Source organism: Salvelinus fontinalis, chromosome 7, assembly GCF_029448725.1.
Source record: "Salvelinus fontinalis isolate EN_2023a chromosome 7, ASM2944872v1, whole genome shotgun sequence".
Lineage (NCBI taxonomy): Eukaryota > Metazoa > Chordata > Actinopteri > Salmoniformes > Salmonidae > Salvelinus > Salvelinus fontinalis.
Genome location: NC_074671.1, coordinates 25,429,202 through 25,455,464, shown reverse-complemented (window position 1 = coordinate 25,455,464; position 26,263 = coordinate 25,429,202). Strand labels below are relative to the sequence as shown.

The following is a 26,263-nucleotide window of genomic DNA, read 5'->3' as shown; positions in this document are numbered from 1 at the left end:
AATTGCTATATTATAATTACTTCGTCACCATGGCCTATTTATTGCCTTACCTCTCTTATCCTACCTCATTTGCACATGCTGTATATATATTTTTCTACTGTATAATTGATTGTATGTTTGTTTATTCCATGTGTAACTCTCTGTTGTTCTATGTGTCGAACTGCTTTGCTTTATCTTGGCCAGGTCGCAGTTGCAAATGAGAACTTGTTCTCAACTAGCCTACCTGGTTAAATAAAGGTGAAATAAAATAAATAAAAATACTGAAGAATTCCATTCATTCCTATGGAGGACTGCTCCTACTGGGGTGTACCAATATGGTCGCCCGGTGGAAATAGCTATCCAAGGTTTATATACATCGTTGGTTCCAACCGGTAGTAATTTCTTCCAGACGTGCATCATGGAACGTTGTTGACCTTTGAGAAGCCATTTTCATCAGAAAGTACCTAGTTGAGTCACAGGAGAGAAAAAAAGCAGAGTGCCCAGGAGGAGTTGGTATATTCAGTAACATTGAGGGTCTGTCGTCACATACCAACCCTCAAGTTGCTGTGATAATGTTTTCCTTCTCGACGACGTTCCAGCCACAGGTAAAGCAGTTGACACTCACAGTGATTAGCTATCATAGTTAGCTACTGTTAGCTGACTGATATAACCTAGCCACGTTAGCTAGCTGCTTGAAAGTGCTAGCAGCTAACTAAATTAGCTAGATATAAGCGACAACACATGCATTTAGCTGTTAAAGTTATCTATTTAAGTTAGATACCTAGACATTTAGACGTACGGCTATCTTATCAAGCTTATTTAGCTAGGTAGCCTGGTGGACCAGGCTATAATGCTAACAATGAGGTACAATTTAGCATTAGCTAGCTGTCACCAGCTGGTCCACCGCACCAGACGGTTATCTAGTTAGCCACCAACTTCAGCACTTCGTAGTGCTAGCTAGCCAACTAGCCAGTTAACGTAGTTACCAACTACCGTAGTGAGTCTAGTAACGACGAAGTTAAATTGACCAGCTAGCTAACGTTAACTAGTTTATTTTAAGCTACAGTATTTAAAAACCTTAATTGGTTATGCCATAGTATAATATCAATCAATTGCATAATCCAGCTATTGCGGTAACAGCATAGCTTGATTTGCACCTGCCTGTGAATGACAATACTGATGTCATAACCGACCACTCTGTCAATGGCATGAGAATGTAGAAAATGTTTAACATAGTATAAATGAATATCCCCAGACGTCAAAACAGCTCAGTTGGTTAACGTTATAGGGAAGCTATTGACTAGTAGTATGTAGATGCATAGCCTACAACTTGGCAGTTATCCACACCAGTACTGTTGTTTATCAGAACAATAGGCCTTCACAAGTCATTTATGTCTCATGAATTTCCAATGTCTCCATCTCTCTGGTCTGTCTCCTAGGTAACAAGTCAACTCATTGGGCAACTCATCAATGCCCTTCATTCCCTGAAGAATTCAGCCAGCTCCACGGCAACAGCTTCTGTCCAGGGTCTGCAAAAAGATGTCACACCAGAGCAGGACCCTCTGCTCACAGAGGTAAACTAAGGGGACTTGGCTGACTTCCAGACCTGCCGACATGCACGCATTTTGCGTACCAACTACGCAATTCTCTGTCCATGTACGAGATCCGAGTTAAAAGTACGCAGAAATGAAACAGGCCTGTTTTTTAAAATATACATATATTTTTACATTTTAATAAAAAATGTTTCCCCTGATTAAATCTAGCATCCCGTTTCTCGAGCTGCAACACACAGACATGTACGGAGTTTGTGTCAATGGACAAGGAGATTTAATACATCATTATTCGACGTAGCTACCCCGTGTCTGTCCCTCCTCCTGTTTGTTGTGATGCTGAGTTTGCCGACTGTCAGCTGTACATTAACACACGGACAAATCCCATTTCGACTCCATGTGTTGTGGAAAGGTAAACACTAATTGTTTCAAGCTAACGTTAGCGAACATAAGATGGACATTCAGTGGGCTCTAAAGTGCCAGCAGTTCACTCTCATTTGCTAGTGAAAGAAATTAAATGCAAATACATTTGTGCGAGTTTGATATACATTTAATTCTGCGTTCCATTAGTTGTATTTTCCACATAACATTACGAGGATCACGTAACCTGATAGACTGTAAATGTAATTATGATCCACGTCACAAGAAAACATGACAAAAGTATAATAAAAATAAATATAAACATCTTGTCATTAAAATGCCTTTGCACTAGATTTCAGATTTTATCCATTTTGAAAATCTGAAATGATCTATGCACGGCAAAGAAATACAATAGGCACCTTTTACATAGGCGGCAACAGCAAACTCTTCTAGCGAACAACGTTCAGATTCCCTTTGCGGTAGCCTACTTACACTTTGTGTAGCCAGTTTGCGGGCTGTGTCGATGCGATATATATATATTTTTTCAAAATGGTTTTGCTTTGTGTTGATTCGGATCTGTGTCTAAAAAGCCAATACTTGTGAGCTGGCCCTAGTGATTGGCCCTGTTTGAGAGGTTTGTCTAAGCACATGTGCTCATGAAAAACAAGTAAGCATAGGTCCCATGCAATAACAAAATGAGCAGCTAATTTAGCAAGTCCTTGTTATTGCAGCCAGTCAGAGGAACTGTTTGCCACAGATAAGTCTACCCAGATGACCTGCTGTGTAAGGTTAAATCTGCTAGCTACCAGGCAAATCTGTTGAGGAAATGATTTCCTGAACATTTTGAAGGTCTCCAGAAGATTTGTTCTCACCCACTGTTTCCTATCATAGCTTTTTCGTTTGTATTATGGATAACATGTTTATTTGATACTGATGCTCTGCTTCAAACATTTGTTATCATATCAGTGACATTTTTTTTTATCGTGGATAAGACGTTTGTACATTTTGTACCTAACCAAATAACTTTAAAACATTTTTTTCATTGTTATTTAACTAGACACGTCAGTTAAGAACAAGACAGTTAACAGTGGGTTAACTGCCTTTTTTTGGGGCGGAATTACAGATTTGTACCTTTTCAGCTCGGGGATTCGATCTAGAAACCTTTCGGTTACTGGCTTAACGCTATAACCACTAGGCTACCTGCTGCCCCATTATTATTTATTTAATAAAATTTTGAAAACTCCAAGAATAATGGCCCTTTCTGTGCTTCTAATTAGATCTTGTTAGTGACTTTTACCATATGTGTATTCCAACCTTTTATAGACTAGATTTGGTGCATTTCTATAATTGCAATGACTCACAAACAGTGCGCGCATGTGCGTGCAGTGGCGAAAGGGATCCCCAATTCGGCGTGTGCTGCGCGCGAGTTGAATCTCCAATTTGCCACGTGCGTCTGGTACTCTAAAAAGTTAAACAGGGTTGGCAGGTCTGCAATATTTTATTTTCCAATTAAAATTAGGTTAGGATTAAGGTTAGGGGTTTGGTTAAGCTTAAGGTAAGGGTCAGTCATAGATTTTGGCTAGTCAGGCTATCAATAGGATGCTGGTTAGAAAAGTCCCCTTAGTCTTGCCCATAAAATTAGCCTACTTCGTGGCAATCGTAGGTGGTTAACAGTTATAAGGGATTCCTCTTGTTATACCCTCTGCCTATTTCTGGCGAAACAATGTTGCAGTTCTCCCTCTGACTGGAGAAGCCTCTCAATTTACACAAGCTGTGTCAACCTTCGTGCTGTAGCTTGCATGAAAGCAGCTTAACTAACCCAAACCCCATACACTATCCTCAGGAGCCCCAGTTTGACTTTGGACTGACTAACGTGTAACATGCATAAAAGGTTTGTTTTTTTACTCCTGGGGTGTAATCATTAGTCTAAAACCAGTTTCTATGGGACAAATTCATGTAGGTCCCTCCCCATTTTGTTCCTTTTGCTTCCTTTAAAAAAAAAAAATTGTTTTGCAACAGAATGGGTATTGAATACGCCCATGGTGTGTGTACAGTGCCACCAGATCTTACAGGCTCGACGTAGTTCCGCAAGCGAACACGTGTTTATGTTGAGGTTAAAGATATGTGTGACTTTCACTAAACGTATCAATATCATGATACATTGCCACTGAGGATAAGTTACAGCCTCATTGCAGATATGTCACCCACAGCACTCCAATGTGCTGGTTTTATTTTTCCTCATCAATTGGCTAGAGATCATCATGGCCACTGGAGTCAAACATATTTGCAGATGTTTTGGCTCGTACAAGAGAACTTTAATTATCTGTTGTAACTCGGCCTGAGAAAAGTCCCTTACAATTGCATCAGCACATCATTTCAAAGCCTGGCTTGCATAGGTGGCGACACTCCTACATCACTGCTAGACAACGACCTTGTATATTAATAGCATGGAACAACATATACGTAACTAACTCTCAAACTCGAGGCGGCGTTCTGCCCTCTCCCTACAGTCTTCAGCCAGTTTTTAGCTTCGCCCACAACTAGCTCACGTGATCTACAATCCCGTCTCTTTGTTAAAACGTTTAGAAACGTCAGTCATCACTTGCGATGTGGCTTTTTAAAGCATATGGCCCTAATCTTTCATCAGGGAGAAAAGAATCCTTCAAATAAAAAATATACCCTTACTGTAGCAGTTTTGCACAGATCCATACAGCTATGGGTGCCTCCACCTGACAACTACATTTCTGCTACACTGCCCGTGTTATGCTTACACACAGGTGTTCGGAGCATGCTAGATGACTAATTAGCACAGGTCTTCTTGTCTGTTTTCAATAAACAAGCGCTGTAACATGGAGATTATGGCAGTGTCGGAACACTAACCCTATCAAGTTGTGTATCAATTTAAATCTTTGATTTTTGAAAATGATTTCTCGCTGATATATGCTTCCAAAACTGTTCCGTAAGCGACACGTGTTAATGTTCAAATTGAGCATTGGGGCTCTTAACAAAACTCCGCTGTACAGAAGATGCCTTTGTCCAATGACTCTTATGTGTCATGATCAAGGGCTTATACATAACATAGTACTCAATGCTGGGGACCTATCTTGTGTTTCACTTGGATGAGTGCCAGCATATGTGCTATTTCAGCCTCTTAGGACATTGGTCAAGTAGCCCCATTTCAGTTCAGGGTTCAACTTAGCCTTGATCTCATGCCTTTATTCTATTGCCATCTTTTTACTATATTCTGTCATACTGTACTGGGTTGCCATCAGATCAAATGATCTACCAAATGGTGCTACCTTTGACCTCTCCCTTTAAATTCCAATTACTATTAAATGAGGGAACAGTAAGCTAGGGTACGGGTTGCAAAAGGCAACCCCTGTGGTCGTGAGTTGGCTATGCACACACCACTAACAGATCAGAGACCAGGCTAGCTAACGCTACGTCATTATTACAGTTGTGTCCTTCACACTGACTTCCTGTCCCCACAGCCCGCTGTGAACCTAAGGGACCTGGGTCTGTCAGACCTGAGGGTGGGTCAGTTGGATGAGCTGCTGAACAGGTTACTGCCCTCACTGGGCTCGGAGGACGGCCCAGCCACCTCAAGATGGAGGACGTCCCATGTCTCCGCTGAATCTTTCTTCCACAACAAACATGGTGAGGAGGTTTATGTGGTTGGGTGTACACTGAGTATACAAAAGATTAAGAACACCTGCTCTTTCCATTACAACTGACCAGGTGAAAGCTATGATCCCTTATTGATGTCACTTGTTAAATCCAATCAGTGAAGGATTGTTAAGCCCTGATACAATTGAGACATGGATTGTGTGTGTGCGCCATTCAGAGGGTGAATGGGCAAGACAAAAATGTAAGTGCCTTTGAACGTGGTGTGGTGGTAGGTGCCAGGCACAGCGGTTTGTGTCAATGACTGCAACACTGCTGTGTTTTCACTCTCAACTGTTTCCTGTGTGTATTAGGAATGTTGGTATATTTGCAGTAAAATTATAACAAGCAGTCATTAGCACTTGTGTATTTGTGGTAGTCTTATGTTGACCTTTTGTATTCATTTCCATAGGGTTGTCAAACACAAAGTTGGGTGTTTTTGGATCGCCAATGTTCCACAGACCAAACCAGAGTCCTCTACAAGTCGTCTGTTCAGCGCTCCAATACTGGCCTGGTAAGGAACCATAACTGTGGTCCTCATCTGTGGAATGTACCTAGCAACCCTCATGGGAGTTTTCAAATCAAACAATACAGTTGACTTAGTTTTTACCAATCTATCAATACTGAATAAAAATGTATATGCAACATGCACACATTTCAAAGATTTTACAGAGTTACAGTTCATAGGAGGAAATCGGGCAATTTAAATAAATAAATTGGGCCCTGATCTATGGATTTTACATGACTGGACAAGGGGTGCAGCCATGGGTGGGCCTGGTAGCGCGTAGGCCTGAGAATTAGTTTTCCCCCACAAAAAGGCTTTTATTACAGATAGAAATACTCCTCAGTTTCACCGCAGGGGAAGAAGCTGTTGAGGTCCTGGGCTGGTGTCGTTACACATGGTCTGATGCTGGTTGAACGTGCTGCCAAATTCTTTAAAATGACATTGGAGGCAGCTTATGGTAGAGAAAGGAACATTAAATTATCTGGCAATAGTTGTTGGACATTCCTGCAGTCAGCATGCCAATTGTACGTTCCCGCAAACTTGAGACATCTGGCCTTGTGTTGTGACAAAACTACACATTTTAGTGGTCTTTTATTTCATGCTGTTTAATCAGCTTCTTGATATGCCACACTTGACAGGTGGCTGGATTCTTGGCAAAGGAGAAAGGCTAACTAACAGGGATGTAAATAAATTTGTGCACAACATTTGAGAGAAATAAGCTTTTTGTGCTTATGGAACATTTCGGGGATATTTTATTTCAGTTCATGTCCAACACTTTATAAGTTTACAACACTTTACAAGTTGCGTTTATATTTCTGTTCGGTATACATCATTTTTATTTGAATGGTAAATCTCTTGATAAACTGTAAATTAAGACGGCATAGGCCTTCTTACAGGTGAATGCATATTCAATAGTGTGTCTGCATGCATTGTTTTGGCTGATCAGTGGAGTCTATGGTGCAACAGACGACAATCTGTTTCCCTTCCATTTGGGACTTCTATTAGCCTACTGATCAACATTTCTGTAGAAGCATCACTCCAGCATGTCACGCCTGTAATCCGACTATAAACTGTCAATTTACGGATACGATTGCTGCTGTTCAGATTCGAGGTCGACCGATTAATCGGAATGGATGATTTTAATTAGGGCCGATTTCAAGTTTTCATAACAATTGAAAATCTGTATTTTTGGACACCGATTTGCAGACTTTTTTATTTGTTTTAAATCAAATCAAATATTTTAACACCTTTATTTAACTAGGCAAGTCAGTTAAGAACACATTCTTATTTTCAATGACGGCCTAGGAACGGTGGGTTAACTGCCTTGTTCAGGGACAGAACGACCTTGTCAGCTCGGGGATTCGTTTTTGCAACCTTCCGGTTACTAGTCGAACTCTCTAACCACCTGCCTTACATTGCACTCCACAAGGAGCCTGCGTGGCAGGCTGACTACCTGTTACGCGAGGGTAGCAAGAAGCCAAGGTAAGTTGCTAGCTAGCATTAAACTTATCTTATAAAAAACAATCAATCTTAACATAATCACTAGTTAACTACACATGGTTGATGATATTACTAGTTTATCTAACGTGTCCTGCGTTGCATATAATCGATGCGGTGCCTGTTAATTTCTCATTGAATCACAGCCTACTTAGACAAACGGGTGCTGATTTAACAAGCGCATTTGCGAAAAAAGCACTGTCGTTGCACCAATGTACCCAACCATAAACATCAATGCCTTTCTTTAAAATCAATACACAAGTATATATTTTTATACCTGCATATTTAGTTAATATTGCCTGCTAACATTAATTTCTTATAACAAGGAAAATTGTGTCACTTCTCTTGCGTTCCGTGCAAGCAGTCAGGGTATATGCAGCAGTTTGGGCCGCCTGGCTCGTTGCAAGCGGTGTGAAGTCCATTTATTCCTAACAAAGGCCGTAATTAATTTGCCAGAATTGTACATAATTATGACATAACATTGAAGGTTGTACAATGTAACAGCAATATTTAGACTTAGGCATGCCATCCATTAGATAAAATACGGAACGGTTCCGTATTTCACTGAAAGAATAAGCGTTTTGTTTTCGAAATGATAGTTTCCGGATTAGACCATATTAATGAACAAAGGCTCGTATTTCTGTGTGTTATTATGTTATAATTAAGTCTATGATTTGATAGAGCAGTCTGACTGAGCGATTTGTAGGCACCAGCAGGCTCGTAAGCATTCATTCAAACAGCACTTTCGTGCGTTTGCCAGCAGCTGCTGTTTGACTTCAAGCCTATCAACTCCTGAGATTAAGCTGGTGTAACCGATATGAAATGGCTAGCTAGTTAGCGGGGTGCGCTCTAATAGCGTTTCAAACGTCACTCGCTCTGAGACTTGGAGTAGTTGTTCCCCTTGCTCTGCATGGGTAATGCTGCTTCGAGGGTGGCTGTTGTCGATGTGTTCCTGGTTCGAGCCCAGGTAGGAGCGAGGAGAGGGACGGAAGCTATACTGTTACACTGGCAATACTAAAGTGCCTATAAGAACATCCAATAGTCAAAGGTATATGAAATACAAATCGTATAGAGAGAAATAGTCCTATAATTCCTATAATAACTCCAACCTTAAACTTCTTACCTGGGAATATTGAAGACTCGAGTTAAAAGGAACCACCAGCTTTCATATGTTCTCATGTTCTGAGCAAGGAACTTAAGCGTTAGCTTTCTTACATGGCACATATTGCACTTTTACTTTCTTCTCCAACACTTTGTTTTTGCATTATTTAAACCAAATTGAACCAAATCAAATTTCATTATTTATTTGAGGCTAAATTGATTTTATTGATGTATTATATCAGTTAAAATAAGTGTTAATTCAGTATTTTTGTAATTGTCATTATTACAAATAAATAAATAATTGGCCGATTTTAATCTGTATCGGCTGTTTCTGGTCCTCCAATAATCGGTATCGGCGTTGAAAAATCATAATCGGTCAACCTCTAGTTCAGATCAGCACACCAGCAAATAGCTAATGTTACACCGGAAGTCAGATGGCTTGTTGCCATCTGATATCTTAGCACCATGTTCATCCAGCTAGCTAGCTAGCATAGTTGCTAATATAGCTAGGTAGCTAAAACCATAGATGAAAGGGTTATTTATTGTAATTTTTGCTAACAGGTCACACAGCTATCTGCTTAGCTAGCTTATTGCAAGCATTATTAGTGAATGAAACTAAACTACACTGCTCAAAAAAATAAAGGGAACACTTAAACAACACAATGTAACTCCAAGTCAATCACACTTCTGTGAAATCAAACTGTCCACTTAGGAAGCAACACTCATTGACAATAAATTGCACATGCTGTTGTGCAAATGGAATAGACAAAAGGTGGAAATTATAGGCAATTAGCAAGACACCCTCAATAAAGGAGTGATTCTGCAGGTGGTGACCACAGACCACTTCTCAGTTCCTATGCTTCCTGGCTGATGTTTTGGTCACTTTTGAATGCTGGCGGAGCTCTCACTCTAGTGGTAGCATGAGACGGAGTCTACAACCCACACAAGTGGCTCAGGTAGTGCAGCTCATCCAGGATGGCACATCAATGCGAGCTGTGGCAAGAAGGTTTGCTGTGTCTGTCAGCGTAGTGTCCAGAGCATTGAGGCGCTACCAGGAGACAGGCCAGTACATCAGGAGACGTGGAGGAGGCCGTAGGAGGGCAACAACCCAGCAGCAGGGCCGCTACCTCCGCCTTTGTGCAAGGAGTAGCACTGCCAGAGCCCTGCAAAATGACATCCAGCAGGCCACAAATGTGCATGTGTCTGCTCAAACGGTCAGAAACAGACTCCATGAGGGTGGTATGAGGGCCCGACGTCCACAGGTGGGGGTTGTGCTTACAGCCCAACACCGTGCAGGACGTTTGGCATTTGCCAGAGAACACCAATATTGGCAAATTCGCCACTGGCGCCCTGTGCTCTTCACAGATGAAAGCAGGTTCACACTGAGCACATGAGCACATGTGACAGACGTGACAGAGTCTGAAGACGCCGTGGAGAACGTTCTGCTGCCTGCAACATCCTCCAGCATGACCGGTTTGGCGGTGGGTCAGTCATGGTGTGGGGTGGCATTTCTTTGTGGGGCCGCACAGCCCTCCATGTGCTCGCCAGAGGTAGCCTGACTGCCATTAGGTACCGAGATGAGATCCTCAGAGCCCTTGTGAGACCATATGCTGACACATGCACATTTGTGGCCTGCTGGAGGTCATTTTGCAGGGCTCTGGCAGTGCTACTCCTTGCACAAAGGCGGAGGTAGCGGTCCTGCTGCTGGGTTGTTGCCCTCCTACGGCCTCCTCCACGTCTCCTGATGTACTGGCCTGTCTCCTGGTAGCGCCTCCATGCTCTGGACACTACGCTGACAGACACAGCAAACCTTTTTGCCACAGCTCGCATTGATGTGCCATCCTGGATGAACTGCACTACCTGAGCCACTTGTGTGGGTTGTAGACTCCGTCTTATGCTACCACTAGAGTGAGGGCACCGCCAGCATTCAAAAGTGACCAAAACATCAGCCAGGAAACATAGGAACTGAGAAGTGGTCTGTGGTCACCACCTGCAGAATCACTCCTTTATTGAGGGTGTCTTGCTAATTGCCTATAATTTCCACCTTTTGTCTATTCCATTTGCACAACAGCATGTGCAATTTATTGTCAATCAGTGTTGCTTCCTAAGTGGACAGTTTGATTTCACAGAAGTGTGATTGACTTGGAGTTAAATTGTGTTGTTTTAAGTGTTCCCTTTATTTTTTTGAGCAGTGAAGTATTTGCAACAAGTTAAAATTTGGTCACGGTATCAATTCGTATCTTTCTCAATACTGTACCTTTCTGTTGTAGAATGAGCTAGCTTGCTGCTGATTTTCCCAGCTAGACATTCCTCCACATTGTACAGTGGCGGCTGGCATAGCAGCAGTTTTCCTATGTGGAGGTCGTTGTCTAGTGCCTGCTCCAGTAGTATGCAATGGGAGTCTAGGCTGCATCACTTTAACACTTAATTAATGTGACATATGGCATGTAGTAGTGTTAACTGTTTTTTACATTTTTATTTTAAGGGGTGGATCAGCTTTATTAGTATTTGGTAGCATTGCCTTTAAATTGTTTAACTTGGGTCAAATGTTTCGGGTAGCCTTCCACAAGCTTCCCACAATAAGTTGGGTGAATTTCGGCCCATTCCTCCTAACCGAGCTGGTGTAACTGAGTCAGGCTTGTAGGCCTCCTTGCTCACACACACTTTTTCAGTTCTGCCCACAAATGTTCTATAGGATTGAGGACAGGGCTTTGTGATGGCCACTCCAATACCTTGACTTTGTTGTCCTTAAGGCATTTTGCCACAACTTTGGAAGTATGATTGGGGGTCATTGTCCATTTGGAAGACCCAATCTTGTCCCCATGTGCAGTTGCAAACCGTAGTCTGGATTTTTTATGGTGGTTTTTGAGCAGTGGCTTCTTCCTTGCTGAGTGGTCTTTCAGGTTATGTCGATATAGGACTTGTTTTACTGTGGATATAGTTACTTTATACCCGTATCCTCCAGCATCTTCACAAGGTCCTTTGCTGTTGTTCTGGGATTGACTTGCACTTTTTGCACCAAAGTACGTTCATCTCTAGGAGACAGAACGCTCATCTCTAGGAGACAGAACGCATCTCCTTCCTGAGCGGTATGACGGCTGCGTGGTCCCATGGTGTTTATACTTGCGTACTATTGTTTGTACAGATGAACGTGGTACCTTCAGGGGTTTGGAAATTGCGTCCAATGATGAACCAGACTTGTGGTATACAATTTTTTTCCTGGGGTCTTGGCTGATTTCTTTTGATTTTCCCATGATGTCAAGCAAAGAGGCACTGAGTTTGAAGGTAGGCCTTGAAATGCATCCACAGGTACACCTCCATATGACTCAAATTATGTCAAATAAGATGCTTCTAAAGCCATGACATCATTTTCTGAAATTTTCCAAGCTGTTTAAAGGCACAGTCAACTTTGCATGTAAACTTCTGACCCACTGGAATTGTGATACAGGGAAGTTAAATAATCACTGTAAAGAATTGTTGGAAAAAATGACTTGTCTTGCACAACGTAGATGTCCTAACAGACTTGCCAAACTATTGTTTGTTAACAAGAAGTTTGTGGAGTGGTTAAAAAACTAGTTTTAATGACTCCAACCTAAGTGTATGTAAACTTCCAACTGCAACTGTAGATACATACATACACACAGTGACTTACAAAAGTATTCACCCCCTTGGTATTTAAACCTGGAATAAAAATATATTTTTTGGGGGGGTTTATCATTTTATTTACACAATATGCCTACCACTTTGAAGATGCAAAATACTTTTTATTGTGAAACAAACTAAAAAACTGAACATGAGCGTGCATAACTATTCACCACCCCAAAGTCAATACTTTGTAGAGCCACCATTTGCAGCAATTGCAGCTGCACGTTTCTTGGGGTATGTCTCTAGAAGCTTGGCACATCTAGCCACTGATTTTTGCCCATTCTTCAAGGCAAACTGCTCCACCTACAAGTTTGATGGGTTCCTCTGGTGTACAGAAATCTTTGTCATACCACAGATTCTCAATTGGATTGAGGTCTGGGCTTTGACTAGGCATTTCCAATACCTTTAAATGTTTCCCCTTAAACCACTCGAGTGTTGCTTTAGCAGTATGCCTAGGGTCATTGTCCTGCTGGAAGGAGAACCTCCATCCCAGTCTCAAATCTCTGGAAAACTGAAACAGGTTTCTCTCAAGAAATTCCCCATATTTAGCGCCATCCATCATTCCTTCAATTCTGACCAGTTTCCCAGTCCCTGCAGATGAAAAACATCCCCACAGCATGATGCTGCCACCACCATGCTTCACTGTGGGGATGTTGTTTTCGGGGTGATGAGACGTATTGGGTTTGCGCCAGACATAGCGTTTTCCTTGATAGCCAAAAAGCTCAACTTTAGTCTACCTTCCATGTGTTTGGGGAGTCTCCCACATGCCTATTGGTGAACACTAAACGTGTTTGCTTATTTCTTTCTTTAAGCAATTACTTTTTTCTGGACACTTTTCCATTAAAGCCCAGCTCTGTGGAGTGTACGACTTAAAGTGGTCCTATGGACAGATACTCCAATCTCCGCTGTGGCGCTTTGCAGCTCGTTCAGAGTTATCTTTTGTCTCCTCTCTAATGCCCTCCTTACCTGGTCCGTGAGTTTTGGTGGGCGGCCCTCTCTTGGCAGGTTTGTTGTGGTGCCATATTCTTTCCATTTTTTAAATAATGGATTTAATGGTGCTCCGTGGGATGTAAAAAGTTTCGGATATTTTTTTTATAACCCAACCTGAACTGTACTTCTCCACAACTTTGTCCCTGACCTGTTTAGAGAGCTCCTTGTTCTTCATGGTGCCAGTTGCTTGGTGGTGCTCCTTGCTTAGGAGTATTGCAGACTCTGGGGCCTTTCAGAACAGGTGTGTGTGTGTGTGTGTGTGTGTGTGTGTGTGTGTGTGTGTGTGTGTGTGTGTGTGTGTGTGTGTGTGTGTGTGTGTGTATAGATATATATATATATATATATATACACTGCTCAAAAAAATAAAGGAAACACTTAAACAACACAATGTAACTCCAAGTCAATCACACTTCTGTGAAATCAAACTGTCCACTTAGGAAGCAACACTGATTGACAATAAATTTCACATGCTGTTGTGCAAATGGAATAGACAAAAGGTGGAAATTATAGGCAATTAGCAAGACACCCCCCAAAACAGGAGTGATTCTGCAGGTGGTGACCACAGACCACTTCTCAGTTCCTATGCTTCCTGGCTGATGTTTTGGCCACTTTTGAATGCTGGCGGTGCTCTCACTCTAGTGGTAGCATGAGACGGAGTCTACAACCCACACAAGTGGCTCAGGTAGTGCAGTTCATCCAGGATGGCACATCAATGCGAACTGTGGCAAAAAGGTTTGCTGTGTCTGTCAGCGTAGTGTCCAGAGCATGGAGGCGCTACCAGGAGACAGGCCAGTACATCAGGAGACGTGGAGGAGGCCGTAGGAGGGCAACAACCCAGCAGCAGGACCGCTACCTCCGCCTTTGTGCAAGGAGGTGCACTGCCAGCGCCCTGCAAAATGACCTCCAGCAGGCCACAAATGTGCATGTGTCTGCTCAAACGGTCAGAAACAGACTCCATGAGGGTGGTATGAGGGCCCGACGTCCACAGGTAGCACTTAGGCTTCTACCTTCAGTTTATACATATTATACACATTTGACAGACAATTTTTTTTTACAATAGTTATTTTGTTTGTTTTTAGTCCTTTATTTCTGATGTCCATCTAGTTTGATTTCTATTTGTAACTGCTATTTCACAGAACCTATATATGTTTTACAGACCCTGTATGTTTTACATTGGTTATCTTGTTGATATTAGTGTTAAAACTGTTCATTATTGTTCACAAAACAATGTCCATACAGGCTAAAACACTTGTAACGCATGCAAGAAGATACAGGTAGCTTCCAGTTTGTAGTTTAACTTTCCTTGCTAGCTTTCAGCTGAAGCAAACATCAACTGACTATCCTAGTACTTTGTCTGTGATAATCTGCAAACCATAATGCAAAATATGCTGATTTGCAAGCTGATTTCATTGCTACTAAAATGTTATTAATTTGCCGTCTCAATCACGTCATTCCCAAAGATGATCTATTGCCTCAGCAAACGGCTCAGACAGGCTGCCCCGCTCTTTGCCTCGTGCATGTCATTACTGGTTAAAGAGGGCACACACTGTTCTAAAGTAACCTACTTCAATGCAAATGTTGTTGATCAGTACAATAAGTCCCCAATGGAAGTGAAACCGAATGTTTGTCATCTGTAGCCCCATGAAATCATCCAAAACAAGCTCAGTAACTCAATGCATGCACACACATGCATTCACCTGCATTGGTTTAAGTGCCATTCTGTGACTTTGGCATGTTTGTATATATATATATATATGTGTGTGGTGTGTGTATATATGTGTGTGTGTGTGTATTGGTGTCCAAATCAAAGTCAAGATTCTGGTATCTTGACAACCCTAATGAGTAGTGCTTTGCATAATCATGTCATGCCAAGCTGCCTTTTTTTTTTTTTTTTTCAGCACCATCCTCAGACAATCACTTTCATTTTTGGATAAGGTTTACTCTTACTTTGTTACATGATTGCGCAAAACACAGGGCTCTTCACTATGAGATGTTCTGGGACAAACCACATTCCAAGATCCTGACATATCTCGCATTGTGTTTGTTTTGCAATGCTGGGTGTCTTGGGTGGGAGTAGTTTCCACATTTTATAGCATTCCATTGGTCCTGAAGTGAAATCTCCACCCACCTGGGGCACTGGGTGATGCGCAAACAAATTTGCGCCAGACATAGCGTTTTCCTTGATAGCCAAAAAGCTCAAAACAAATATTTTCCCCCCTGTGACACAACATAGTGAAATTTAATTTTGTATTTGGTCTCTCTCTCTCAGTAAGGGTCCAGAACCGAGGCTTCAAGACTCTGAGGAAGAGCAGACGTGTGCAGTCTGGTTACGCGGGGCCGGCGGAACCAGAGGGATACACGACAACCTTCATGAAGGTCAGCCAGTTTTACACCACATCAGTCACACATCTACTCTCCACATGCCCTCTTCGACAGAGTTTGGCATGAACCCACTGTATCTGTTCGGTTGTCTTCAATTTTACCGAACACACTAAATATTTGTTTCCCTGCAAAGTGAAGATGGACTTTACTGGGATATGTTATAACATTGTAACACCGTTTTATAGTTAGTTTCATAGGCAAAACCCACTATCTCTGTGGCAGTTGTCCTTGTTCTTTATGGTGTAGTGGACATTTCTTCACTCTATTTTTATTTTATTTTTTAACTGTGCTCCCTCATGTGGAAAGACCTGTTTTTATGTCTTGTGACCATTAATCCCATTGTTTCATATTCAACCACTCCCCCCCCCCCCCCCTTTTTTTTTCTCTCTTATACTAACCTGCTGACACGCATCGCTTTCCCACTCTCTCACAACACACACACACACACACACACTGTCACAGGGTCTCCTCCTGAGACCAGACAGGGCTCCGGAGGCAGAGAGTCTTGACCAAGTGGTAAAGCTGAAGAACCTGCCAGGTGACCAACAAGATGCTTTCAAGTCTGGCTTCACAGAGGGCTTCATGAAGTCCCAGGCCTTCACTCAGAGGACACAAGGCACGTCGCACAACTCTTCATACATCACATAAATACATTTCATTCTTAGTCGCTCAGCATTATGCCCTTCCTAGAGTGACTAGTTTTCTTTTTTAAAGGGGCAAAGTTTAAACAATAACAAAGCAGACACCCCGCCACTGTTTTTGGTAAACAGCTGAGAGATGGGGCTGGAGACATGTAACCACTCAAATTCATAGACTATAGATGCAAGGACTGACCATCCATGACATCAACATTATAGTTTTGACAATGTTTTGAGGCTATACAGGATTTTTTACAATTATTGTTTGTAAACAATGGAATAAAACAATCTTATATTTTGGGTTTTGATGGCGTACGACAGTTGAACTAAGCTCATGAGGCATTTATAAGTTATATTCTTCAAGAATTAATAGGTAAATATGATTATTTTAAAAGTAAAACATGTGATGTAGATTGACACTTTTTAAAAGAAATGTTAGTCATCATTGAGAAATATTTTAAAGTGAAGACAGCTAATTTTAACCATACATTAGCTCCTAGCAGATTTGTCCATGCTTTATGTCAATCATGACTGCCAGTTACAGTGAAGCACTAACCTCATGGTCACTACTAGCATTTCCACCAAGTGTTCACAAGGTGGCACTGCGGAGTTGAACTAAATCACTTAGAAATATATAAATGTGATACTTCCATCTTCCATTGACAGACTCACTAAGGAGGACCAGGCTGATTCTATTGGTCCTCCTCCTCGTGGGAATCTACGGCCTGTCAAGAACCCCGTTTCTCTCGGGTAAAGGCTCCTTTTCTGATGCTGGTTTGTTTTTAATTCAATTCCTACGCTTACATGAATCACCCTATTGTGATTTTTGTGTTGTGCTTCTTCATCAAGAGCAATAGTTGTAAGTGCTGCTGTATACCTCATCATGCTGAAAAATATATTTTAAATTATCAGTCAGATGTCTGGAATTAGCTGGACTATTTAGCAGAAATGTAACCTTTGGTCATTAAACAATGAATGATTGAAAAGTAAATAGTTATTTCAATACATTTGTGTGGAAGATGAAAGTGGTATGAACAAAAACAATAGTTCATTGCAAATTATAGTCTAGCATAGTTTCCTTGATGAATAGAGAGTCACAGGTGGTGTCATTGGTCTGACTGAGTTGCTGTGGGTCTGTGCTGTACAGTGAGGTTCCGCACCACATCAGGCCTGGACTCGCAAGTGGACCCAGTCCAGGTGAAGAGTGTGACGTTTGAGCACGTCAAGGGGGCGGAGGAGGCCAAGAACGAACTGCAGGACGTGGTCGAGTTCCTCAGGAACCCCCAGAAGTTCACTGTGCTGGGAGGGAAGCTGCCTAAAGGTAGTCTGTTGGTCTGTCTTTCTGTAAATGTTTAGAATACACTATGGCCTTGAGGTTAGTGTCTGCCGTAAGATTGTAATGTTGGGAGTTCGATCCCCGGCTGAAGCCAAGAACAAAACAAAGACGGCAGCTCTTACCAAAGACAATACAAATGGGACCTGGTGCGTCTCTGCTTGGCACTCAGCATTAAGGAGATCTGTTTTAGGGTAAGGCCTTGCGATAGACTAGCGTCCTGTCCAGTGGGTGTGCTTGTACATCAAGCTGCCTCACGCTACAGAAACAAGCTCCAGCGCCAGCTCACACAAGCTTCTTTCCTTCTACTTATTTCTTGCACCCCGATCTGTAGGGTCCTACCCTTTACCCATTGCTTCATTCCTTCAATGTATCCATGTTGCGCTCATTTGTGGCCTATCTCGTTCTGTCAGGCATCCTCCTGATCGGCCCCCCAGGCACAGGGAAGACACTCCTGGCTCGGGCTGTAGCCGGGGAGGCCGACGTCCCCTTCTTCTACGCCTCGGGATCTGAATTTGACGAAATGTTTGTTGGTGTTGGAGCTAGCCGCATCAGGAACCTCTTCAGTAAGTCCCAGAAAATATGTAAAGCTGTGTCAATACACTGACTGACCATCCTTCACCCTGTCAATCTTGATGATAGCTGATTGGTGAAAGGACTTGATAGGTTTCCACCACATGACTTTCACCTATCAAGTCCTTTCTGATCAGTGTCCACAAATGAGAAGAATTGAGCAAAGGAAGCTATCAAGACACCTCCTAAATCTCTTTCCCTCTGTTTGGTCTGCAGAAGAGGCAAAAGCCAATGCACCTTGTGTTATCTTCATTGATGAGCTTGACAGTGTGGGGGGAAAGCGGATTGAGTCTCCAATGCACCCCTACTCCAGACAGACCATCAACCAGCTACTGGCAGAGATGGATGGGTAAGAAAAATTCGGAATATATATATATGTTGCATCAGAGAATTTGCTAAATTAAGCTGGACTTAAGTTTCCCTGTTGCTAATCACAAGGCTTGCATTGTCGTTATTCAATGTGTTGATATTTTACAGGTTCAAACCAAATGAAGGGGTCATCGTTATTGGCGCTACAAACTTTGCAGAGGCTTTGGATAAGTATGTTTACAGTGTGTAGTAACTGGTGTTTCTATGGGCTTTTCACCAGCCAGTCGGCTTGGTCCCTTTGTCAGGATCTGGCTGACTGGCTGGCTGCCAAGTCTTAAAGGTTCAACGGGTCGCTTTTACACTGCTGATTTCAGCAGCTCAGAGATGCAAAATCACACATGAAATGTGGGTCACATGGGAATAAGGCTGGTGCTTAAAGGGATACTTCGGGATTTTGGCAATCAAGCCCTTTCTCTACTTCCCCAGTCAGATGAACTCATGGATAACATTTTTATGTCTGCATCCATTCTGAAGGAAGTTGGAGGTAGTTTTGCGAGCCAATGCTAACAGTTACTGTAGACTTCCGGTCATTGTGCTAACGCTAGTTAGCAATTGCGCTACAACTAGCTAGCAACTTCCTTCAAAGTGCACAGTGAGACATCAAAATGGTATCCACAATTTCATCAGACTCTGGGGAAGTAGATAAAGGGCTTCATTGGCAAAGTCCTGAATTATCTCTTTAAAGCTGCAATCAGCAGTTGAAACGATAACAAAGCGTTCTCCCCAGCAAGCTTATATTTTGGTTTCTGATGGGGTACAACAGTTGAACTAAGCGGCATAAGTTATATTCTTCAAAAATCAATGCATACATTCAATTAATGAGTCCGAAAATGGATGTAGCAACTGCTGTTTGCCCCTTTAACTGAAGCAAATTGCACAGTGGGAACTACACTTCCCATGTGCCCAGAGATCAGATGCTGCCTTTGGCCATGATCCTCCTCTGTGAAAGATATTCTTGGTGAGATTACTGGAAAAGTTGCCCTCAAAGTTCTCTCCTTGAGAGCTGTTCACAGGGCCGGAAAAAAGCGGTGTAAATGGAACAAACCCATTTTGAATGGAGTCGAAAATAGATTCAATCCGCATCGCTGAAGTTCAGTTCTAGAGCGTGATTTACATTTTAAAGACAATATTCCCGCTTTAGCAGAGACTGCATTCACGGATAAGGTTGCATATGTCGGCTCAATCGAAAATGTACTTAAAATGTATATCGTGGAATCTGCAACCCTTCAGCTTTACAGATTGAATAGATTTCTTAAGCTTGCCCCATTGACAGAGAAGCTTTTCATTTGATTGTAGAATGCGTTTGTCATTGACACACTTGAGATTGGAGCAATTGCTTTGTTCTAAATGTATGCAACCTGTCAGCAATGGAATCATTAACCCATTACTCCTGTTAGTGCGCTGATAAGACCGGGGAGGTTTGACATGCAGGTGACTGTCCCTCGGCCCGACGTGAAAGGACGCACGGAGATCCTCAACTGGTACCTTCAGAAGATCAAAGTGGATCCTAGTAGGTTTCAAATCAGTTGCTTAGACCAGCGGTTTTCAAACTTCTCCTCGGGGATCCCCAGATGTTTGACAATTTAGTTGTAGCCCTGAACTAGCTCACCTAGTGAAGGGTTTGATGATTAGTTGACAAGTTCAATCAGGTGTGCTAGCTGTGGAATAGTTAAAATATATGGAGTGGCTGGGGGTCCCGGAGGAGAGGTTTTAAAACCCCTGGCTTAGAGAGTATATCAACTGACTCGTGTATTTTAGCCATGGTAAACCTGGCAACCTCATTGAGAGGTTCCAATCACTTGGTGTCACGGCTGCCCCCCTGAATTCCTGCATGAAAGAGCCCACTGTTTTGGACTGACATTAGCCTCCTTTTGTCTCTGTTCATTCAGACGTGAACGCAGAAATCATTGCCAGGGGGACGGTGGGGTTCACTGGGGCGGAGCTGGAGAACCTGGTGAACCAGGCGGCCCTGAAAGCAGCGGTGGATGGCCTGGACCTGGTCACCATGAAGGAACTGGAGTTCTCCAAGGACAAGATCCTCATGGGTGGGTAGTCACACATGCACGTAGACACACACTCACAGAAATACAGATTCAGAAACACACACACCCTGCCATGTGAGAGCGCTTAACATTCTAATCTAGACAGTAAGAATGGCAGGTCAATGAACGTCAGGTCAGGATCCCCCTCGTTCTCTAGGACAGATATTTTCTGAGGGATAGGTGGGCTTTGCTTCAGTTTGTTCCATACTTTTATAGGACCTACAGTTTGATAACTGTAATGCTTGATGTTTAGGAGCAGTTTTATTTCTCTGGTTGGAATTCAGTTAAACATGCTGGAGTAAACCTGTGAGTGATGTTGAGTGTTTGACTTAATCAAAGGTGGACTCTTGAACTATTAATGATGAACAAAATTTCTTTCTCTGTATACTGAAGGCCCTGAGCGCAAGAGTGTGGAAATCGATAAGAAGAATAAGCAAATCACAGCCTACCATGAGTCAGGCCATGCCATTGTGGCATATTACACAAAAGATGCCATGCCCATTAACAAGGCCACCATCATGCCCCGTGGACCCACTCTCGGCCATGTGAGTAGGACTGGGCATTGTATTTTGATTGGCCAAAAGTGTTTGAAGCCCTGGTATGTCTACATGAAATGTTTGCACCTGCATTGACATGAATTCTCTGATCAGCAATGCCATTGACAAAATAACAACCAGCATGTAAGATCATTAGGAAAATGTTGATAATTTGTTAAATTTCATACGTGTTTCGAATTGCTAAGCCATATTTTTATATACAAGGATCTCAGAAGGTGCTTAGTTATACAGGAAAATACCTTGCAGAATAGGTGCATTGTCCCTCTACTGTTACTTGTTCACTTGGGTCTCCCCTTCCAGCATTGATTAACATCCGGCGCCATGAATGTTTCTATGGGCACAATCGCTGTTCATGACACATGCTTTTCACACCCCTCTTGTTGGTGGAGAGAATTTTACAGGTTTAAAGCCTGCAAAGTTATAAACAAGTTTATAAATAGCTTTCTACGGTATGCAGTGACTAACACGACAAGAGGAACTGATGATGCACTACCCAATTTCGAAATTGCACCTTGTGCATTCTACTATTACAACTGTCAAGAGTAAGTTTAAAGCTGGACTGAGTTCCCTTAAAAAATAAAACATTTGTGGTGGGGGGCACAGTTTGGGAACCACTGACTTAGCCCCCCCTCTTACCGCTGTTGCCCTGGACTTACTCAAAGAAGTTTGCTTCTGTTAAATATTTCAATGTTGGCAGCACAGTTTGTAGCTCCAGGGGGCTTCTGGGCCTGCCTTAAAACAATTCAGGAGGAACAGAGAAGTACTATTAAGCAATGGTTTACCTAAGATGGATGCTCTGACTCTTAAACTAATTTGTCCTCGTCTGTTCAGGTGTCCATGCTCCCAGAGAATGACCAATGGAGTGAGACACGTGCTCAGCTCCTGGCCCAGATGGACGTCAGCATGGGCGGCCGTGTGGCCGAGGAACTCATCTTCGGCGACGATTACATCACTACTGGTGAGGGAAAGCCTAGTTTGGTTAGGCTTTAATATATGCCATTTTAGTAGGTGCTTTGTTCCAAAGTGACTTACATTCATGCGAGCATACATTTTACGTACGGGTGGTCCCGGGAATCGAACCCACTATCCTGGCGTTGCAACCGCTATGCTCTACCAACTGAACTAGAGATAGTGCAGTTCTTAAATGTATTGCTAATTCTGCTATGAAAATACCTTTTGCATGATCGATATTTCTATGATTCAACCTTTTAAAAAAATGTGCTATCTCATCATTACTCTTGTATTGTGGTGGCTTTGTTTTCCAGGAGCATCAAGTGACTTCGATGGGGCAACTAAAATAGCCAAGATGATGGTGACCAGGTTCGGAATGAGTGACAAGGTAAGGGATTATACCTCATGTGCATAAAATGGTGGATTGACGACAGTTATTGAAGACACAAATCGTTCATAACTATTCTAGTAGTCTGCATATTAGATAATGCATTTAATATCGCGTCACAAGGCTTTTTCACCAATTCAGCCAAGGCCCATATCTGTACAACAAGAAGGTAGCATTTGCCTTTGTGCAGAAATGCCATTCTCAGGCTTTGCACATGATTGGAGGGATCTCAGCGATGTGGCTGGTGTGTATGTGCCCACACATTCCAGACTTTCGTCCTAATCCTTTCCTCAGCCCTGTGTTCCGACTCAAAACGGAGAGATTTAATCTACTACCCACCTCGTATCCACAGTCCATAGGTCTACTGAGGTTATGTGCAGCTCAAACAGCCCAATTCTTGGTTCAAATTTAATTTTGAAGCACATAAGGGGGATGTATTTCGTAAGCGGGACAGACTTGTTTTTTGTCGATAGCCTAAATCTTTGCGGGTCATTGATATCACTCTCCTCCAGCCGTCTAACTCTTTTGTTCCAATCATATACTTAACCTTCTCCGCCAACCATTAAATTAGGGATTTATTTACTGTGCCACAGACCTGGCAACCCATGCCGCCCTCCACTGTTTATCCACGGTTCATAACGGAGGAGCTGTTGCATAAGTGTTCGTTTTTACATTTACTTTTTAGTAATTTAGTGGACGCTCTTATCCAGAGCTACTTACAGTTAGTGCATTCATCTAAAGGCCGCTAAGTGAGACAACCACATGTCAAAGTAAGTCCATTTTCCCCCAATAAAGATCCTATCAGAAAAGACAAGTGCAAGAAAGTCAAGGATGTACGTTTATGATTATTATTATTTTTGCCCCTAACCTGAGACTAAACTCCATTGTTTCAGCTTGGTGTCATGACCTATGCTGACCTGACTAAACAGAGCCCTGAGACTCAGGCTGCCATCGAAAAGGAAGTGAGGGTCCTGCTCAAGGTAAGCTTCCCCAACCTCCCCCCACTGCTCATGTAAGACCACATTTTAAATCCTATTTAGTTAAGGATCGTATTTACCGACTAATAATAATCATTCCACATTCTGAAGAGTAGTTTTCAATATTCACTCTTTCTTTAGAAAATTGACATTTTATAGGCTGCTCAGATTTTCTGTCACATTCAATGATCATTCTCTATCTTATTCAGGACTCATATGAGCGAGCCAAAAACCTCTTGAAGACATACAGAGACGAGCACAAGACGCTGGCTGAGGCTCTGCTAACGTACGAAACGCTGGACGCCAAAGAGATCAAGCTGGTCCTAGAGGGCAAGTCCCTGGACCCTAGATGAGACAGTTAGACATCAGGGTTGGGTTTAATTCCATTTCAATTCTAGTTAATTCAGAAAGTAAACCTAATTCCACATTTTGTCCTCAATGAAACGCATTGACGAGAATTAGGATTTCTGTATACTTCTTGAATTAGCTGGAATTAAAATGGAATTGATCCAAACCTTGTTGGACAAATTATATGTATTATATGAAGATGTGTAATGGAATGGAGGCCTTTGTAGTATTTTCTCTTTCTCAATGTAAATGACACACTGAATTTGTGTTTTAGCCAACAATCACATTTTTATTTTATCCCTCTTGATTTTGACACCTCAAAGACATTGTTGGGCAGGCATTCCGATATGGCAGCTTGGTCAACAGAGACAAAAGCCTGTCGATAGATTATTTTTAACACCCCAAACTCAAAATGCCCCCCTTTTGTTGCCATTTATTTGAGAGATATTGTCTTCATGCCCCCCCCCCCCCCCCAACTTGCAGTCTGAGATTGTGAGTTGGCCCCCTTTAAAAGTGTAAGTTGTTTCAATCAAGAAAGTGCTGAATTAGTCCTCAGCAAGAGAGGCCAAACGGATGTAGTTTTCTCCCAGCTTCATCGCACAATGGTTTTTCTGTAGCAGTTTTGGGCATGGAAGCCTCATGCAATTTGATATGTTATCAAAGTTATGAGGGAAAATAAATGGTTGCTATTGGTCGCAGACAATGATGTAGTGGTGGGCAAACTGATCGCAGTGAGTAAAGTAAAGCTCCCTATACTTTCAATGCATTCTTCCGCAAAAGGTGGGTATATGCTTGGCCAAAATAAAAAGGTGCCTAAACTGCGTTCACCCTCCACTACACCACTAGTTGCAGATCTTCTCCTACTAGACCTATAGTCTTTTCTCTGAGCAGAATATTAGTGGTATTAAAAACCCATATGTTTTGTGGTAGGTGGTATCATTAAAGCGACAATCGGCAGTTGAAACGATAACAAAGAATCATTCCTGCCCCTGTTTTAGTAAAAAGCTGAGGTATGGGGCTGAAGTGTAACTGCTCCAATTCATAGAGCTATGGATGCCAGGACTGACCATCCCATTGTATCAACATTCTAGTTTAAACAATGTTATGAGCCTATAGTGTTTGTTTACATTTACTTTGGTTACAAACATTGGAGTTAAACCGGCTTATGTTTTGGGTTCTGATGGGGTATGACCTTGAACTAAGCTCACGAGGCATTTAGAAGCTAAATTCTTCCAGAATTAATGGGTACGTAAAATGAATTTAAAGTCCAAAAATCTGCAACTGCAGATTGTCCCTTTAAAAGAATGTAAATACAGAATGGCTGTAACAGTGTTCTGACCACTTTATGACGCCTCAGTGAATTGTGGAACTGCTATGGTTGACTCTCTGAATGTGAAGTAGTTCATCTGCATTCACTTTATGTAGTTTTCATTTATTTATGTAACCAAAGTGTGCCAGATTTGCCCTCGTCAGCTGTTTTAGGCCCACGTGCCCTCTTCTGAGCCCAATATGTAAAGGAAATATGAAGGGGGCTGTGTACATATATGTGTGTAAGGTAGATATACTTAATCTCTTTCTCGTCATTGGAAATGAATCTTGTGGATGTTGAATAAAAGTTATTCTAAAATCATGCTGTTCTTGACATTGACTTTTGGTCAGGATTCATTCAAAGCATTGTTGCAGCACTGCGCTGCTCAATGTGCCTCACAATTTCCTTAAGGTTTGCATTCATGGTCAACACTGGATTTCAGCTCAAGTGCAAATTAACTTTAAAGGTAGAGTTTGCGATGCACGAAGTAAACTGCAATATTGGACTTCCGTAAACAACTCGGTGCAAAGCACAAAGCAGAATTTCGGGTATTTTGTCCCGCAGTTATCATGTTGCAGTGGAGTGCACATATACTGTGAGTGTATTGTCTTTCTATTCTTTGACCTTTAACAACCTGATGTTGGATATACTGACCTGAGACTGCACTCTTTCTGTTAGCCAAATTACCCTCAATCACAGAAAACAGTCTTGGATGTCAACCATCATTTCCTGTCAATGTAGTCATCTTAGTATTGGTTCCCCTTGAGGGGGAAGCCTAGCTCTCCTTCCCCTCGTTAGATGCAATTGGTCTGATATTCTATAGACGATGAAACCGTTTTAGTCACTACATCCATTTTATCTGTGCAGTCTGTCTAGGTTTTGTAATAATGATAACTGAACAAAGATTTCAATAAAAAGTCTGGGGAACAAAAGAGAACATAAGCATCCATTGTATGCACCTGAACAACTAAACCTCATCTCAAGCCTGCAATTAGTGACTTCTGTTTCAAACTACCCTAATTAAAAATTGCTCGAAAGCTTCTCTAACAAATCAATCTATTGTTGGGGCCCCTGCTCCCTTTGTCTTGATGCATCTGACTGTGATC

The 26,263-nt window shown here is 42.2% G+C and overlaps 1 protein-coding gene across 2 annotated transcripts; it reads left to right on the top strand.

Moving 5' to 3' along the window:
• The first annotated feature begins 407 nt into the window (after positions 1–407).
• LOC129859277 (ATP-dependent zinc metalloprotease YME1L1-like) lies at positions 408–25,478 on the top strand. 2 transcript variants are annotated; one of them, XM_055928835.1, is made up of 18 exons: positions 408–584; positions 1,419–1,553; positions 5,381–5,546; positions 5,965–6,066; positions 15,560–15,666; positions 16,135–16,288; positions 16,977–17,084; positions 17,458–17,631; positions 18,057–18,209; positions 18,433–18,565; positions 18,694–18,756; positions 19,983–20,095; positions 20,475–20,630; positions 21,021–21,172; positions 22,016–22,142; positions 22,450–22,523; positions 23,417–23,503; positions 23,710–25,478. In XM_055928835.1, exons 1-18 carry the CDS (start codon positions 552–554, stop codon positions 23,851–23,853), a joined length of 2,181 nt encoding a protein of 726 aa, XP_055784810.1. In that variant the 5' UTR covers positions 408–551; the 3' UTR covers positions 23,854–25,478. The 2 variants fall into 2 exon arrangements, with proteins under 2 accessions (XP_055784810.1, XP_055784811.1); XM_055928836.1 differs by having other exon boundaries at positions 409–584; positions 16,977–17,060.
• Positions 25,479–26,263: the final 785 nt, after the last annotated feature.